The sequence below is a fragment of the Neopsephotus bourkii genome, unplaced genomic scaffold, assembly GCF_033783945.1.
Source record: "Neopsephotus bourkii isolate Nb327-2 ecotype Australia unplaced genomic scaffold, CSIRO-AGI_Nbou_v1 NB_616, whole genome shotgun sequence".
NCBI lineage: Eukaryota > Metazoa > Chordata > Aves > Psittaciformes > Psittacidae > Neopsephotus > Neopsephotus bourkii.
In genome coordinates this window covers 1,220,724-1,233,765 of record NW_026901116.1, presented here as the reverse complement: position 1 = coordinate 1,233,765, position 13,042 = coordinate 1,220,724, and the positions used below count along the sequence as shown (strand labels likewise).

General features: G+C 49.0%; 1 protein-coding gene across 3 annotated transcripts in view; it reads left to right on the top strand.

Moving 5' to 3' along the window:
- Positions 1-13,042, top strand: part of SFXN5 (sideroflexin 5) — a 100,349-nt gene that overhangs the window by 16,075 nt on the left and 71,232 nt on the right. For 2 of the 3 annotated variants that reach the window (XM_061351966.1, XM_061351965.1), the window contains exon 3: positions 5,264-5,341. The exons of the other annotated variant lie outside the window; for it this stretch is intronic. In XM_061351966.1, the coding sequence (XP_061207950.1) occupies positions 5,264-5,341 (78 nt within the window). The remainder of the gene's footprint in view (positions 1-5,263; positions 5,342-13,042) is intronic. 3 annotated transcript variants of the gene reach the window in all.

Here is a 13,042-nt window from a genome sequence, read left to right as displayed (position 1 = left end):
CACACAGGGGAGGTAATCGCAGTCACAAAACCACAAGGCCAGTAATGAGCACAAATGGCTCTCCAGAACGTTGGGCTGGCATTCCTGGGTTCTTTGCTAGCTTGGGAGGCGAGAAGGGGGTTGTTCGGCCATCCAGCTCTTCACCACAATATTATATGTGGTATCATATGTATATATGATAGCTACACTATGTATGATATCCACAATATGATACAGTTATATGTATATATACATAGATCATGCTGGGTAATCCTAATAGGATGTTTTTAAGCAGCCATGAGGACAAGGAGCTGCCAAGAAGAACTTCAAGAGCCTCACGTCCTGTTGGGATCTTGTGTGATTGCTTTTCTTGCTGCACCTCAAATCCTGTGCTCAGCTCTGGGACCCTCACTACAAGAGGGACATTGAGGGGCTGAAGCGGGGCCAGAGCAGGGCAGCGGAGCTGGTGCAGGGCCTGGAGCCCAAGTGTGATGGGGAAGGGCTGAGGGACCTGGGGGGTTCAGTCTGGAGAAGAGAAGGCTCAGGGGGGACCTGATGGCTGCCTCCAACTGCCTGACAGGAGGATGGAGCCAGGAGGGGCTGGGCTCTGCTCCCAAGGAACAAGGGATGGGACAAGAGGAACCGGCCTCAAGCTGCACCAGGGCAGGTTTAGATGGAGCTGAGGAACAATTCCTGCCCCAGAGGGTGCTCAGGCATTGGAACAGGCTGCCCAGGGCAGGGCTGCAGGCACCGGCCCTGCAAGTGTTCACACAGTGTGGAGATGAGGCCTCAGTGCCATGGGTTAGTGGTGGCCTTGGCAGAGCTGGGAATGGTTGGACTGGATGAGCTGAAAGTGCTTTTCCAGCCTGGTTGATTCCATGATTTAGATTGGATTTAAGGAGGAAATTCTTTCCTGTTAGGGTGGTGAGGCACTGGAATGGGTTGCCCAGGGAAGCTGTGAATGCTCCATCCCTGGCAGTGTTCAAGGCCAGGTTGAACGAGGCCTTGGGTGATATGGTTTATAGCGAGGTGTCCCTGCCCATGGTGGGGGGTTGGAACTGGATGATCTTAAGGTCCTTTCCAACCCTAACTATTCTATGATTCTAACTGTTCTATGATTCTTCCCAGATTGGAAATGCCCGAACCAGCCTAAAAATCCCATTTGTTTCTCATATCTGCAGTGCTTGCAGCTTTGCAGTGATCAACCAACGCTCTTAACTGGTCGTTCATGTAGTTGGTCATTGCAGCTACAGAGCCCTGAGGGTCTTGCCCAGAAGAGCATGGCCGTGTGTCCGTGCCATTGGATTTCATCCCATGTGCCCATTTCTCAAGGTCAGCATTGCTTCTGTATGAGATCCTCAGCCCTTCTGGAGGAAACAGTCTGTCACCAGTGCTGCAGCACCATCCTCATTCATAACTTGTGCTTTTTGTCCAGTGTCAGGAGGACTTGGCTCAAGTAAGGACTCATTTCTCTGTCTGGGATGTTTGATAGATGAGGGAAAGTATGACCAGTGACTGGCCTTATCCATTGAAGTATTCAGAACAAGAATACTTGTGCTCCAAACAGTGTAGGCTCCTTCCAGGAAACGATTCATGTATTCCCTCTGTCACTTGCATATGATTTTCTATTAAGATAAGTTTCAATTTTAAGACAAATTTAACATTTGTGTGCATAAGGAAAGGGGGCTTAGCGTTAAGACACTGATTATTCTTGCTATGTAGAGTCATAGAATGGTTTGGGTTGAAGGGACCTTAAAGCTCCTCCAGCTCCAACCCCTGCCACGGGCAGGGACCCCTTCCACTGGAGCAGCTTGCTCCAAGCCCCTGTGTCCAACCTGGCCTTGAGCACTGCCAGGGATGGGGCAGCCACAGCTTCTCTGGGCACCCTGTGCCAGCGCCTCAGCACCCTCACAGGGAAGAGCTTCTGCCTAAGAGCTCAGCTCAGTCTCCCCTCGGGCAGGTTCAAGCCATTCCCCTTGGCCTGTCCCTACAGGCCCTTGTCCCAAGCCCCTCTCCAGCTTTCCTGCAGCCCCTTTAGGCACTGGAGCTGCTCTAAGGTCTCCCCTTCAGGAGCCTTCTCTTCTCCAGGCTGCCCCAGCCCAGCTCTCTCAGCCTGGCTCCAGAGCAGAGCTGCTCCAGCCCTCGCAGCATCCCCATGGCCTCCTCTGGCCTCGCTCCAACAGCTCCGTGTTTTTATATTGGGGTCGATGTGCATGGGTCAGTCTGAGTCAAAGAGGGAGCAAGTTTCAGGCCAATGCACCCAGAAACAGGGCAGAAACCAGAACTCTATCACTTGTCACCAGTGACACAGGTCTGTGAGCTTTGGTGGGTACCGCTGACCTCAGCATCAGCACCCAACACGAGCAAGCCCCATCTCTGAGCCCACGTTGTGCCAAGACTGTAGTATTTTGCAGAGGTCATTCCTATCTGCTGCTGAGCCCCATGTGATGGCTTTGTACAGACTCCACTTGTGCTCAGGAGGTGCTAATTGCTGCAAGAATAAAACCTATAAAATACCAGGGCTGGAAATAGCGTGGTGCTGCTGGTGTGAGCTGAGCCATCCACAACCCAGTGGCTCCGCTCCCAACCCGCTCGCTCCGTGCAGGAATTGCCACTCTTCCATATGTCTGCTGTGTTGAATGTTGTCAGGACAATAGTCATTCATTAACTGCTGCTTGCAGGTTGGCGTAAGTGCTGGCGCTTCCAAGGAAACAACAAAGTACTCTTTGATGTTGGCATGAAAGCGGGGGGAAAGTAGTTTCCCTGCCACCGATCCCATGGATGCGAGCTCCTAATGAGCTCGGGATGCTTTGCCTTGTACACAGGAGGGATGTGAGAGCAGAGCTGGCAGTGCCTCGACACGGTCACACTCCAAGCACAGGGTTTAGATGAGCCACCATCACGCTGTGGGTGATTTTAGACACAATACTCTGTGTTTAGGGGCTGTCCTCCGGGATTAACACCAGCAAAGCTGCCACAACAGCAGAGCTAGTGCAGCAAAGCAAACCAAAGCCCATGTTACTCATCTGGATGACAGATAACCCGCGGGAGGCTTTTGAACATGGTTAGCTGAGTGATTTGTTTGGCTTCAGATATTTGGGAGCCGTGATCTGGTGCTTCCTGCAGGCTTGGATAAGTGGGTTTAACCCCCCTGAAGCTGCTGTTTGTATCCTGACTTGTTCCTCTTTATCTTAGGTTAATCTCTTTCTAATTTGTACCTCTCTACTTCTGCCCTGTGGTTTGTTTTAGTAATTTTCAATTGATTTCAAGAAATACATTTATCTCATGTAGAATGTATCATAGAATCATAGAATCATAGAACAGTTAGGGGTGGAAAGAACCTTAAGATCATCCAGTTCCAACTCCCTGCCACGGGCAGGGACACCTCACACTAAACCATGGCACCCAAGGCTCTGTCCAACCTGGCCTTGAACACTGCCAGGGATGGAGCATTCACAACCTCCCTGGGCAACCCATTCCAGTGCCTCACCACCCTTACAGTAAAGAACTTCCTCCCTATATCCAATCTAAACTTCCCCTGTTTCAGTTTTAACCCATTACCCCTTGTCCTACCACTACAGTCCCTAATGATGAGTCCCTCCCCAGCATCCCTATAGGCCCCCTTCAGATACTGGAAGGTTGCTGTGAGGTCTCCACAACCTCACATGTGTGTATATGGCTTTAACCTGCCCGAGGGGAGACTGAGCTGAGCTCTTAGGCAGAAGCTCTTCCCTGTGAGGGTGCTGAGGCGCTGGCACAGGGTGCCCAGAGAAGCTGTGGCTGCCCCATCCCTGGCAGTGTTCAAGGCCAGGTTGGACACAGGGGCTTGGAGCAAGCTGCTCCAGTGGAAGGGGTCCCTGCCTGTGGCAGGGGTTGGAGCTGGAGGAGCTTTAAGCTCCCTTCCAACCCAAACCAGGCGGCGAGTCTATGATATACACTCTACAGTATATGTTATCTATAATATAATGTCTATCTACACACAATGTATGTATTTCTGGCAATTATTATATCTAGTTCTTGAAATCATTCTGCATACATAAGCTACTCTTCAATGGCAGAACACTTCTTTATATTTCTGTATATATGGATGACTGTTTTGGGAGTGCATTGATGATTTTGACAGGCTGGTAGCACGGCCCAATGCCCTTGTGATCCCTTGAACACATGGAACGTGTTCATTCTTCTATTTTATCACAGTGTGAGGAAAATCTTGGTTTACTCGTGTATGTGTTTGACTCGGTGGTGCTAGCCCCATTCTAACTCTAACTGTAGCAACAGCTGACGTTGATGTTCTTAGGGAGGATGTCACCGGTTGTGAACCCCTGTGTGAATGAGTGCAGAACAGGCACTTTAAACAGTAACACAGGTCAGTGGGACTCTGAGAGCCATCTGAAGTGTGTGAAAATGCCATGGGGCTTCAGATAAACTAACTTCAGTGTGCAGTTACAAAGGGTGCTGTTACACTGCCTTGCAAGCTGATGTATGGTAGCTCCAGTGGAGCTCCTCTTCATAGCATCCCAGCCTGGTTTGGGTTGGAAGGGACCTTAAATCCCATCCAGCTCCAACCCCTGCCACAGGCAGGGACCCCTTCCACTGGAGCAGCTTGCTCCAAGCCCCTGTGTCCAACCTGGCCTTGAGCACTGCCAGGGATGGGGCAGCCACAGCTTCTCTGGGCACCCTGTGCCAGCGCCTCAGCACCCTCACAGGGAAGAATTATCTATTGCTCATCTTCATTGTTTCCTAGAGAACTTTTATCCTCAGGGTTTATCAGAGCTCTGGTCCCACACTGCAAACCCTCAGGTTTTTATGATGTGTTCCATAGACACAATGCAAGGGGGAGGTTTTTCTCTTTTATTTCTCCCTCTATACCACTCCTGCAGTTAGATACAGAAGAGCAGGACTGTGCCAGCCAGCAAATCCATGCATCCTTCTTCTATAGAATCATAGAATAGTTAGGGTTGGAAAGGACCTTAAGATCATCCAGTTCCAACCCCCTTGCCATGGGCAGGGACACCTTGCTCTAAACCATATCACCCAAGGCCTTATCCAACCTGGCCTTGAACACTGCCAGGGATGGAGCATTCACAACCTCTCTGGGCAACCCATTCCAGTGCCTCACCACCCTAACAGGAAAAAATATATCCATCATATATCATATGGTTAAAAGGGGCCATCATAAGGTTTCCATTAAAAAACACCTAATTCTAGGACTTCAATCCATTGCCCCAGTAAACCCATTCAGTGCAGGACAGGCATTGCAGATGTGCTGCTCTTCCATTTGCAGAGTCGTCTGAAGGAAGCTGTGCAGTTGTTGGAGGATTACAAACATGGGACTTTGCCCCCCGGAGTCACCAACAAGGAGGTAAGAGGAAAAAGCCTTTGTTAAACCTCTGCTTCTCTCTGTGCTGTAAAGCAGGGGAGGATGAGGTGACATTTCGGGCTGTGCCTGCATCACTGCAGGGCTTTTTGGATGTTTCTACTGGTGAAACCCCTTCTCTTCTCTGCTTGGTCAGTTGTGGACTCGTTCGGTGTTGCTTCTGTTCCCCTGCAGCTCAGCTGCCCATTTGTTATAGTGAATTTGGGTTGTTCCGAAGTTCCTGTGTTCCAGATGTTGCTGAGCAGCAGTGATAGCAAAGGGTTTCCCTGCAGACCCACATTTGCTGCTTTCAGCTGAAGGGAACCTTGCTGTCCTGTGGGTTCTGGTACCAGCAGCTGTGAGGCATCAGCCCCATCTCCTACTGTGTTCCCGTTGGTTCTCATTGCCATTTCTTGATGGAAATAAATGTTGTTTGGGCTGTGTATAACCCTCTGGATGCCCTCCTGTTGTGGATTGTGCCATCTGCAGTGGTACTTTTTGCTGGGTGGTGTTCCTGCTCTTGGGAAGCAGAAGGATGTTGTGGATACCCCACTGATGGCTAAAGTGTCACTTTTGGTAGCACTTGATTCTGCTTTGGGGCAGAGGGGTGGGCTGGTGACGTGTCCAAGGCCCTGTCAGTCCTGTTCTATGGACTTTTGTCTGATACCTATCTATACATGAACACATGAAACTTGTGGAAGCAGAGGTGACTATTGCAGAGACTGCTTTCTGAAACAAGGATCTTGACCTTCCTGTGAGCATTATCTCAAACTCTTCTCCTTATCTGCCCATGTGTAGACACCTGACCTGGTGGGGCTCTTTTGTGGTGTGTGTACATCCAAAAGACTTCAGCCCTGTGTGGTTTAATGTCATATAAAGAGCAGCCTGACTCGATTGTCAGGCTTGCCTCAGGAGATAAAAGAAGCAGCTGTGCCAAAGGACCAGTGTACCTCCCGTGTAAGCAGTGATGGAGATGGCAGGCAGCCCTTCTCCCATGCCCTATTGGTCAAAGAACCTCTTCTATTTTGTTCCACTGTTCAGGTGTGATAATTCCTTCTTAGGAAAGACAAGTAGAGCAGGTGAACGAATTAAAAGTGGCATTCAGTTCAGAAAGTGGCTGCTTGTGTGGTAGGTGCCGGGCTGGGCAAGAGGCATGGCATCAATGTGAAATATCCCCTCCTTGTGTGATGTGCAGTACGAGGCATTGCTCTCCTGGTCTTTTGATGTCAGTGGATGCTTTCAACCCTAATGTGATGGTAAGCAAAAAGGAGCTGGGGTTGAGAGAAGAAGAGCAGAGAATGCTGCAGCAGCAGTGACTCAGATCTCATCTGCCTTCAGGCAGATGTAACACGAGTCATTTGCTGTGGCAAACCGCACAGACTTCTGACCTATATTTGGGGTTTGCATAGTGACACCCCCAGGATACAGCCAGGGTTAAGTCAGAGCTGCACTGAGAGAGCAAACACGAGTGTTTTGTGCCTTGTTTCCCTTAGTCATGACCACATGTGCGGGAGGTGAACTTTGTTATGCAAGCTGGAGGGCTCTGAGTGTGCAGTGAAGGTATGGGGCAGAGGAGGGGAGAGGAAATAATAGAATCAGACTGGTTTGTGTTGGAAGCACCTTAAAGCTCATCCAGCTCCAACCCCTGCCACAGGCAGGGACCCCTTCCACTGGAGCAGCTTGCTCCAAGCCCCTGTGTCCAACCTGGCCTTGAACACTGCCAGGGATGGGGCAGCCACAGCTTCTCTGGGCACCCTGTGCCAGCGCCTCAGCACCCTCACAGGGAAGAGCTTCTGCCTAAGAGCTCAGCTCAGTCTCCCCTCGGGCAGGTTCAAGCCATTCCCCTTGGCCTGGCCCTACAGGCCTGAACTTTCAGCTTTGCCAATGATGACCATTTCTACCCAAGAGCTATAAAGTCCAGATGAATTGCATGACAATGGGCTTTCATCGAATGCTATGTCTGTGGTGCCATCAGGTGTTGGGTACTTCTTGTCTTGATCAGCCAAATCCTCTCCTTTCCTTCTACAAGAGGAAGACCTAACAGTAAATCTGATGGCAACAGGGCTGTGGTTGCTGTCTCTGCATGGGAAGTGTAGGGCTGGATCCTGCACTTTGAGCATCAGTTGTTGCAGGAGCAGAGGGGAAGGTAGACTGTGGGGAGATCTGGGTAGCTGGCAAGCTTGCCACTGCTGGATTAAATAGGAGTGTACCAGATACATACAGCTCTAAGTGTTTCCTTAATCATTTTCAGAACATCCCATGTGCCAGCTGATGGCTTTGGGGAGGGGAAGCATCTAACTTGCATAGATGCCACCCCAGATTTGTAAGTATCCAAGGAAACTTGGAGAACACAGTTTTTACTGTCCTCAAGCTAAGTTTTACCATTTTAATGGCCCTTCCCTGCACCACTCTGCAGGATGGACTCTGCTACAAGGCATTGACAGTTTGCAGTTGTTCTAGTGCTAACTCAAGGAAGGGATTCACTGCAGCTCTGGAGAGGTGCCCACTTTGTGGCTCACGTGCATGGGTTGATGTTGGAATAAAAGGCTGAGGCGTCTGATGTTTGATGGAGCTGATAACTGAGTGTCACACACACCTCTGACGCACTGATGGAGATGCCACGTGCTGGCAGGAGGCCTGAGGATGAGAGGTAATTTGATTTTTGACTGATCTTTTCCTTTCTTTTACCCCTCTTTGACTGTGAACAGAGTTAATCACCACATGGCCACTGTGGGCAAGTGTCTGCTGGAGCAGTGACTTGGCTCCGCTGATGTGGTGACACGATTGTATCTGAGGGAGCGTAATTCGCTGCTGTTGCTCATCAGAAAGGCTGGGTAGAACTTGGTGGGATTACTGAATGGCTTTGAGAAGTGGGATCTGCGGATCTGGCTGGCTCTGAAATCAAATGGGTCACAACAGGAAGCTAAAATGACCCAAAGAACTGATGTTATAGTCACAGAGTGGAGTCCATGTTTCTTCTGGGTAAAATACAATTCTATAGAGAGGGGCTTGGGACAAGGGCCTGTAGGGCCAGGCCAAGGGGAATGGCTTGAACCTGCCCGAGGGGAGACTGAGCTGAGCTCTTAGGCAGAAGCTCTTCCCTGTGAGGGTGCTGAGGCGCTGGCACAGGGTGCCCAGAGAAGCTGTGGCTGCCCCATCCCTGGCAGTGTTTAAGGCCAGGTTGGACACAGGGGCTTGGAGCAAGCTGCTCCAGTGGAAGGGGTCCCTGCCCATGGCAGGCGTTGGGACTGGAGGAGCTTTAAGGTCCCCTCCAACCCAAACCAGGCTGGGATTCTATAATGTTCAAGATAGAAGCATTCAACTTCGTTGTCTTTGTTTCAAAGCAGATTCAGGTTTGGTTGCCAAAGCCGCTTAGAGATGCAGTTGCTACCCATATAACAGGTTCCTCAGGCACGGACTGGGTATGGCACGTGCGTAGAAGAGTTGCCTGAATGGTCTTTTAGGTTTCAGAATCAGACTCGAAATCACAAGCACCTTGGAAGCCTTTAAAACTAACAGTTTGGGTTAGAGTTTTAATGCATTAGCTTCCTAAGAACCCAACACTCCCCCCAGATATCAGCTTTGAGACAAGTTGTTTTGACAGAGTTGTTTCACTAATCTCCTGACTGATCCACTTTTGTGCCACAGCGCATTTGACAGTGTTCAAACTCCCTTTTTTTCCCCCTCCCTCATTCAGAAATTCATGGTTCTCCTGAAGGATGGCAGGCAGTAGCTGGAAGCGTAACAACAGCTCAGCACTATCCCTACCGCTTGCTGAAATGGCTTCGCCACATGAAAAATGGAAAATGTAAAAGCCTAGAGCTATGTAACGTCAAGTATCTCCTCCACACTTCTCTCTTTGACAGGGTTCTTGTTGAGCAAGTCTTTCTCTACTGCATTTTCCAAGCAGGTTTTACAGAATGAGCTGAAATGGGACAATTATGAACTATCTAAAGGAGTAAAAACAGAAGAGCCATCATCATCTCGAGAAAAAACACTCTGAAGAGCCCATAATTGTGCTTTGCTCCAGTTGCCTATGACCATCTCTAAGCCAGTTTCCAGAATAGACACTGCTTTGCTCTATTTCACTCTCTATGAGATGATTTATGGACACCAATGCTGCCAACACCTACATCTCTTCCAGGGCTCTCACACTCATCTGGTGGCTCTTGAACCGGAGTGATTTCTCTGCTCAGGAAAATGTCCATTGACTCAAGGTGATAAAAAGCTATTTCTTGGGCATCATTAGCCAAAAGGAAGAATTGATCTCTTGCCTGTCAATAGCTGCTAGACTGCTGATAGCTTTTGGTTGAGGGCAACAATAGGGGTTGTTCCTACGTTAGAAAGATGCTTTAAAACCACGGGGCTCATCACAAGTGTATTGTGTACTCAGGAAACCAGAGGCCAAATAGCTGCTTGATGAGTATTTATCATATTAGAGCAAGCACACATGCCCAGTCTTATTTACCCACCTCTTCCTTTGAATATATAAGAGCCAGGCTTGGTTTTTATTAGCTCTGAAGTTGAGCGTTTCACATTCCCCTCATTAAAACCCCACCAACCAAAACCATTCTGTGGAGCAGCAACACCCCACAGTGTAATTAGGGCTCCTCTCTGACAGCCTCTTAGGATTTCATATTCTTTTCCTCTAAATAAGAAGATATTCTTGGTAATGCCACCAGTTGGGCTGTATTTCTGTTCTCCTGGCCGCTTGGGTTAGATAATTTGGCAGGATTAGAGAATGCGATTGCAGAACAAACTCCTTGAAGGCCTTGGGGAGGTTTGGTCTCCTTGTGGAGTGTTTTAGACTCATAGAGTCACAGAATGGTTCGGATTGGAAGGGACCTTAAAGCTCATCCAGTTCCAACCTCTCCTGCCCTTCCACTAGAGCAAGGTTGTTCCAACCTGGCCTTGAACACTGCCAGGGATGGGGCATTCATCACTTCTTTTGGGTGGTTGTGCCTCTATGTTAGGGGATTGGATTCCGTAGAAATGTTGGATGGAAGAAACCGTGGTTTCTTTTAATGGTTTAGAACTACAAAATGTTGCTGGGAAGGCTTCAAGAGAGCAGGTGAGTTCAGTAAACTTCTGCTCTTTGGTTCTGTTTGGTGATCGCATCCATTGATGTCCTTCATTTGGCTCCCTCTGCAGAGGTAAGAGCATCTGCACTGTGTCATCTGATGGGCTGTATCCCTGTTCCTCTCCTGGTCCCAGAGCTAGAAAATAACAGGATCCTTAGAAGGGGAGGGAAGAAAAGGAGATGTGTAGGATTCACACTGATGGGAGAAACTGGTTCAGTTGTCATTTATGTTTTAGTATTTAAAAGGTGGCTACAAAGAACATGGAGACTCCCTTTATACAAGGAGTTCCATGGAAAAGACAAGGGGTGATGGGCACAATTTACTGCTGGAGAGATTCCCACTGGACACAAGAGGAAAATATTTCCCAGTGAGAGCAACCATTGGTATAATCTCCCTAGGGAAGTGATGGCTCCCCCAGCGCTGGACACTGCTGCACATGGCGCTGGGCCATCTAGTATAGGTCATGCTTTGCCTAGAAAGGCTGAACAAGATGATCCTCGAGGTCCCTTCCAACCTGGTGTTCCGGGATTTTATGATTTATGTCTTGTGTTTTCCACCTCTGTAGCTCCTATTGTATTATTGCCTTCCCATAAGGATACCTTTGTCTCCATAATACCTAAAGGGTGCCTACCTAAAGCTGGAGAGGGGCTTTGGACAAGGGCCTGTAGGGACAGGCCAAGGGGAATGGCTTGAACCTGCCTGAGGGGAGACTGAGATGAGCTCTTAGGCAGAAGCTCTTCTGCTAGGGGCAGGGGCTTGGCAGTGGATGAACATTAAGGTCCCTTCCAACCCAAACCACTATGGGATTCTTTGCGCTTTGTGCTCCCCATTTAAGTGGTCTCTGGTTACATTTAAGCAACCTTTTCAGCTCACATTCCTTACAGGTCACTCCATGGCAAGAGAGGGATGTGCCAACATGGCCACCTCTGCTCCAACCTGGTTCTAGTGGTGGTTTCCACCGGTGGCTCCCAGGGTTGGCAGAATCCATCCCTTTACACGAAGCTCCGGTGCCTGGTGCGAGCTGCGAGTGGGTAGGTGAAAATGACACACACAAGTGCACTGGGAGCCAATTTGCAGCAGAAGGTATAGACTGTAACATATCCAATTCTAAACAGGGCAGGCAATTCCCCCAACTGCCTCCTGGAGGGAATCTCTGCTGGAGTAAAAAGGTTTCATTTGAGGGAATAGTTTCTCCTATAAAAACAAGGGCTGTAAAATATCAGCCTGATAAAGGAGGAAGAACCAGCTTGTTAAAAGCAGACGTTTCCCTTAGCTCAGGAGTGTCAGTGCTGAGGTTTAGCCTCAAACTAAAAGGCTGCACCAACTGCAGGGCATAATGATGTGGCTTTTGTCCTTTATCCTCAGGCTCCTTTCGCTAATTTGGAGGCTTGCATCTGTGTCCTCTGTGTGTGTGAGTCCCTTTCCCAACCTGTCCAACAGACCAGCACAGATTGGAGGAACAGATTGATGCTGGCATGTCAGCAGTGGTAAAAGTTATGAGAAGCAGCACTCGGCGGCTATCAGCTACAGGGAGATTGAAAGCAATCCTGCTTTATGACACAGCTGCTTTCTACTGGGTGATTTTTGTGCTCAGTGCTGAAGGAAAGCCCTTTTAAAGGCTGGGGAACATGTGGACAACAGTGTTCAGGCACTAAGGAAGGACTGCAGCAAGGTAGCAGTGCTGGCATTGTTCCATTATGAACTTCAGGCTGCTCTTCCCTCCTAAATACCTTCTACTTTTATTTCCTTTGCTAGAATTCCCTGCAGTAACTCCATACTTGAGCTACGCTGCCGGCATACCCAGCAAAACATGTCCTGAATCATTTTAGCCTTGGAGATTGTGGTACAAATAGCTGCTGAGCTATCAGCTTAGTATCACTGCCTAATACCGTTCCAAATACTGAACAGCAGTTGCCTGGGCTGATATTTGGTTCAATATTTGGAGCAATATCAGGCTGATGAGCAAGTTAGGATCTGCTCCTTGATTTGCCCCATTTCTAGGTTCATATCAGTCTGTTCTAAAACCCTAGTGTCTAAAGCAGAAGTGGAATACAGTCTAAGGAATAGTGATGAAAGTTTATTATCCTCTTCTCCTTCCCCTCTGTCCCTCTGTCCTCATCTCTGGCTGGCACCCCAGCTTCTCCCTATGGTCCTGCCAGCAGAGAGAGGTAAAGAGCCACAGAATAGCAGAAGTGTCTGAACAAGGACTCTGGAGAGTGAGTGATGCTTTTTCTGTGCAAGGTTTTTCATGAGCATGGGGCCAAGAAGAGGTTTAAAACCTCAGTTAAATAACTAAATGCACCCCTTGTATGTAAGCACCTACACAGGTGACTCTGCCCTTCACCGTGCACTCACAAGGGAGATGGTACCTATTAAATTCACCATTCCCCGAACTTTATATATGAACTGGAACAAATTTGTTCTGTGCCCAGAATATTGCAAGGGAAAGTGTGATGCCATGGCAGCGTGAGCTGATCTGAGGCAGCACTGCCATGTCTCTGTCTCCTCTCCTCCCGGCCATGTGTTCCCACCTCCTTGCTGGCTTGCACTGGCACAGCTGGTTCAGAGAGCTGCTCTTAATAAAAGCTGAGCCTCCCTTCCCCCTGCTCCCAAAATGCTTCAGTTT